Here is a 6,002-nt window from a genome sequence, read left to right on the forward strand (position 1 = left end):
AGATTATTTAGGGGCACACAAATCTCATGTAACACATGCTAGTTTCAGGGTATAGCAGTTACATCTTGCACCCCATACACAGAAGTGATAGTCCTCAAGGCGGGCATACCGTCCCCACTCTCTCTTCTCAGTTTCCTCCACCATCCTCTGTCCCTTCTCTGAATCCAAACCCAAACATACACGTAACAAAACGCTTGTTTGAGCATCATCTGCATATTTCACGTCTCTGTTAGCGTTCATAACTCCACAAGCCTGAGACTGGATGATACTTTGACCTCAGCTTACAGCTCTGAGATTAAATGATCCGACATCAGAGTCCAAACTTTAAGTGTGTGTGTGTGTGTTCATTCCTTAAACATTACCGCCTCGGTGTGTGTCTGAAGCTTTGACTGATAGGTGTGACAGGATCCTGCTACGGAAGCATCAATCTGTCACATTTCTAACTACCACTGTGCCTGTGTGCGCGCCTGTGTGTGTGTGTGTGTGCGTGTGTGTGTAATCATGTGAAAGATAGTGCACGCGTGTGTGTTATTAATGGAAAGGTCCATAATTAGCTGTTTAACCTTGTAAGTGGGTTACGATGTGAAGGGGCGAGAGTTAATTTATGCAGCACAGCACTGCAGAAGAGAGATAGAGCGTGTTTGTGTGTGTGTGTGTGTGCGTGTGTGTGCGTGTGTTTGTATGTGTGTGTGTGTGTGTTTAGAGATTGATTTACATTTGCAACACATGTGAGTGTGAGAGGAGAGTGTCATGGCTTGTAAATTTGTGATGGTTTATGTGAATGTGTAGACGGGAAAGAGGGAGATTTAGATGAGTGGATGAGGAAGCAGGATTGCGTCAGGTGTGAGTGTGTTGGTGTGTGTGTGTTGGTGTGTGTGTGTATGAGAGCGATATGCCGCCACATTGCCTCTTAAAGTGAGTGATTGCTCTCGTGACCTCATAGAGGCGGTTTTTCATGCCCCTTCCCCCCACATCCAACCTTCATGACCCTGAGTCTGCTCATGTAGAAAACATACACAACACACCCTCAGACTCCGTCCTCACACGTCCAGATCAAAGTTACTCAGTCTCTCTTTTGTGCACTGTAAAATTTGCACATTTCCAAAGTGTAATTCCTTTAGTTGTGACGTTCCAGTGTTGAACTTTAAAGACATGTAGGCGTACCAGAGACCTAAAGTTTCCGCATTATTTCTTGCGTGTAGTTTTTCTGTCTCTTCAGATCAGAGTTGCCTCTGAGACAAAGAGTGACCGTGGGTCTCTGTGTGGGTGACGTACAGAGGGATTTGCCCTGAGTGTACCCTGCCACTTATCCAATGTCAATGTCAGGATGGCCTACTGCCTCAGTGTGACCCATCATGAAGGCTAATACATCATCTCTTAACCACTGTCTAACTATACACTGTTACTGCAGGTTGGTTCTGAACCTCACATGGAAACTGACAGGATTATCCTTTTTCTTCATCTGAATATTAAACTTGTGTCTCTTTGTTTGCAATGCAATATGATACAATACAACAGGATATGATAATATTAGAGAAAGTTCTGTATAATCAGAATCAGAATCAGAATCAGCTTTATTCGCCAGGTATGCTTGAACACACAAGGAATTTGACTTTAGTAAACTGAGCTCTCTTTTTACAAGGCATAAGAATAGGAATAAGAATAAGAACTACAATAAAAAATGAAATAAAAATATAATAACAATAACCTTAGCTATAAATACAAAGAAACAACAAATAGGCATGACTAATATGTACAGGCTAAAATAATATGATAAAGTGCAGTGGTGAGTAGCAGAGGTAGTTTTTACATTAAAGAAATAGAAGTTAAATAATACAAAAAATAGAAATATGGAATTCTGCTTTGAGAATTGTTGCATTGTGTATCTACATGTATATTTACAGAGAGTATTTATCCAACAGGTATGACACTGTTATGGTTTAGTGTTCATCAGAGTGACAGCCTGGGGGAAGAAGCTGTTCTTATGGCGGGTTGTTTTGGCGCACAGTGATCTGTAGCGCCTGCCAGAGGGGAGGAGTTTGAAGAATTTGTGTCCAGGGTGTGAGGGGTCAGCGGTGATGCTACCTGCCCGTTTCCTGGCCCGGGACCGGTACAAGTCCTGGATGGGGGGCAGGTCGACACCGATGATTTTTTCTGCAGTCCTTATAGTCCGTTGCAGTCTGTGTTTGTCTAGTTTGGTTGCAGAGCCAAACCAGACAGTGATGGAGGTGCACAGAACAGACTGGATGATGGAGGTGTAGAACATGATCAGCAGCTCCTGGGGCAGGTTGAACTTCCTGAGCTGACGCAGGAAGTACATCCTCTGCTGGGCCTTTTTTCTGATTGGGTCTATGTGGGAGGTCCACCTCAGGTCCCCGGGAAATAGTGGATCCCAGGAACCTGAAAGAGTCCACAGTAGACACAGTGCTGTTCAGGATGGTGAGGGGGGGGCTTCTCCTGAAGTCCACTGTCATCTCTACCGTCTTGAGCGGGTTCAGCTCCAGATGGTATAATACGGTACAATACTCTGTAATATGATATGATAAGGTAAAATACAATATGGTACATTACAATAGACGAGGCACAACGCAATACAATACTAAATGATAAACAATACAATACTAAATGATAAGATATGATAGGATGTGATATGACAATACAAAACAATACAAAACAATAGAATACAATATGATGGGATATGATAGTATAGGGTATGATATGTTATAATGCAATACAATACGATATGACAGGATACGTTATGATACGATATGATATGATACAATACTCGAACACATTTTTGTTTCAACTCTCTATCACGTGGAACAAACATCATGTGGTCTCATATTTGGTTCAGCTATCAGGGAGGTGTTTGGAGTTTAAAGCATGTTTGGATGTGTATCATCTGACTGAAGGTGTTGCTCACAGCGGAGACGCTCAGCTGCGGCTGAGTGACAGGTCTCCACGGGCGCTTTTTTTCTCCACCGCCGAACTGATTATGACCCGGTTGCGCTCCCGGCTGACCCCTGACCGCATTCACATGCTTATTTTTCTCAATAAGAACGAGTAGACAGAAAACTGGACACTGTGAGTCTGAAATATGTTTCTGTTTCAGTTCTCTTGTTGAAGTCTGAGTCTTCACTTTTATGACTGTATGTCTGCAGAGATTATGAGCCTGCTCCACACGTTGATATTCAGCGTGTTTAACGTTTTGTACGCCTCAATACGATCCGTAGATATTCAATACTGTCAGTTATATACATTGTGTCGGGAAGGAAAATTTGATTCAGGGGAAAAAACGCATTTGTCATTGTTTTTGACATGGAAAACTTTTACGTTTTTTTAATGATTAATCGATAATTGATCGTTAACATTTCCAAAGATCGATCATGGAAAAAATACTTGAAATTTGCATCCCTAATACAATTTGATACAATACGATATGACAGGATATGATACGATATGATACTTTGTCCCATTTTGAAAAAATGTGTGAACAGCACTGCATGCAATTGGCTTGTAAAAAATGCATATGTATTAGTTATACATGCAAACAATACATTCATAACATTTATTGCAAAAAGAAACAAGAATATTCTGAGGTATTTAAGGATCTATTCTCAGTGGTCATAGATGTTTTGTGTTGAAGAAGAAAAACTGCTTGTTGTAATAGAGCAAAGCATGGATGCTTAATTTTCTTTCACTATCATTTTCTCAAAGGAGAAATAACCACCAGTATATATACAGTCATGAAGCTTCCTTGCCTTTAAGCAGACTCTCACTTTTGTTTGAAATTATCTAATTTAATCTAATTTTCTCCCACTCCTGTCCAAAATCCTCTAAAAGTTGTGTCATCACAGCAAGTAGACATCCTGGGAGAGTGTAATATTATCAATAAATTCCAGTCTGGCTCCTGCAGACTCACAGGAAGTCTCAGCCAACCCTGTCTCCACATCCTGTCTCACTCCTCCATTTTCATCAGAGTCCTAACCGCAGGAGACATTCACTCAGCTCCCTCACAGCCCGTGGATGGTCACTTTACTTTGTTCTCTGATTCTTGCCCTATGTGTCTGCGCCGGGCAAGATGCTAATTTTATGCTAATTGGTGGAGTCGTCAGGACAGAGTCGATTCTGTAGCTGAGAGGCGAGCTGAGGTGAAGGGTTTGTTAATGACACGAGCAGCCGGCTAAACTCTGCTATTAGCACTGCTGAGGCTCTCTGTCATACAAACACAGGGCTCATTAGGAGGCCTTCATTTTCTGTGTGTGTGTGTGTGCATGTGCATGTGTGTGCATGTGTGTGTGGGTGAGAATAAGAAAGGATTTGTCAAGACAGAACTTGCAGGCTTAACCTTTTCAGGGAATATTACAATGATTTGTGGTTGTGTTTATGAGTTTGTGTGTGTGTGTGTGTGTGTGTGTGTGTGTGTGTGTGTGTGTGTGTGTGTGTGTGTGTGTGTGTGTGTGTGTGTGTGTGTGTGTGTGTGTGTGTGTGTGTGTGTGTGTGTGTGTCACATTTGTACTTTGATGCATGCATTATAGTCCCTTCTTCCCTGAAGTCGTCGTGTGTTGTGATATATCGTTCCACGGTGTGGCTGGCACTCAGCAGGTCCAGGATCAGAGCTGTGAGATGGTCTTATAGTCCTTGACAGGAATCTCGCAGCACTTCATCACTGCAGAGATCAGACTAACTGGTGTGTTGACTGTCAGGATGAGGTTTCCCCAGGACAGGGACCGTCATAGACCGTTTGAAGTAAGGGGTTTAATGGACCGGGCCAGTGAGAAGTTGAAAATCTCCTTGAACATTGGCACTAGCGGGTCAGCTCAGGTTCCTGGAGCAGGTTCAGACAGTCCTGCTGCTCGCCTGGTGTTCACTTTCCCAAAGCCCCCCCTTCGTGTCGCACCCTGGTTTCTGGATTACTGTTTTGGCACCTCAAGTTTGGCATTTAAGCCTTCAACAACTTGGTTTTAGAAAGACTAAAGTAACCCTATTTAAAAAAAGACATCCTGTTGTATAAGCCTCACAGAGTAGCTGGCATATCTGACTTCTTCTCCTCTTTCTGACTCCTCTCTTTCAGGTGTTTGCAGCCTACAACTTCAACGCAAGAGGAAACCATGAAGTATCCATTCGTTCCGGCGAGCCAGTCCGCGTCCTGGAGCCACACGACAAACGAGGGAATCCTGAGTGGAGTCTGGTGGAGGCGAGAGGAGGGCAGAGAGGTTATGTACCCTCCAACTACCTCACAATCATGGCTGTGGGGACAGGGACACCTGGTGCACACTCAGCTTTCTGCTGAGAGGAAAGGAAGGAAGGAGGGAGAGCAGCATGTACAGTATGAAGAGTGAAGCTGCAATGCTTCTCAACCGCCAATGAAGAAGTCCAGTGGCAAAATCAGTGTTATTAAACAGACTCTAGAGACGTTTATAACAAGCGCTTGATGACAGCAGTGTTACAGAAGAAGCCAATTCTTTTCTTTTCTTTCTTTTTTTTATTTTGCAGCTCAAGATGCTCATCTTTAAGATTTTTTTACGTGCAAGACAATGCAGTGAGTTTAATTTGAGATGCAGAAAAAGGAGCATGCATGTCATTTCATTCTGATATGATCAAGTCTTATGACCCAGTTGCCTCAAAAACAGCAGGTCATAACATCAGAAAGCAACCACAACGATTAAGAAGACATGAAACTTGTTTATAAGAACTTTTAAAAGATAGAAAATTAGTTGAAATTTGAGTAAAACTTAAATGAACGGTATAAGAGGGGATCGAGAGATCGCAGCTACAGCTCAGAGCTTGTTGAGCTTCTCGAGTGCTGCTTCTTTACCCGCGGGGGTTCCCAAACTTTTCAGCCCGTGACACCCAAAATAAAGGTGCCAAAGACTTGTGACACCCACTGTCCCTAGAAGTGATTTAATGTTGCTTCATACTTCAAAGTTAGTTTACCTACATGCACATGTGGCTGTGCTGCTGTGAAATAACTGCTACTGATCCTTTTGTTAATTAACTGT

At 42.7% G+C, this 6,002-nt stretch overlaps 1 protein-coding gene across 1 annotated transcript in view; it reads left to right on the forward strand.

Moving 5' to 3' along the window:
* The window catches only part of arhgef37 (Rho guanine nucleotide exchange factor (GEF) 37), a 35,144-nt gene extending 29,723 nt beyond the window's left edge, over positions 1-5,421 (forward strand). Inside the window, exon 17 of the mRNA XM_034689244.1 lies at positions 5,075-5,421. Within this exon, the coding sequence (XP_034545135.1) occupies positions 5,075-5,293 (219 nt within the window). The 3' untranslated portion in view covers positions 5,294-5,421. The remainder of the gene's footprint in view (positions 1-5,074) is intronic.
* The last annotated feature ends 581 nt before the right edge of the window (positions 5,422-6,002 follow it).

This window comes from Notolabrus celidotus, chromosome 8, assembly GCF_009762535.1.
Source record: "Notolabrus celidotus isolate fNotCel1 chromosome 8, fNotCel1.pri, whole genome shotgun sequence".
NCBI classification, from domain to species: Eukaryota; Metazoa; Chordata; class Actinopteri; order Labriformes; family Labridae; genus Notolabrus; species Notolabrus celidotus.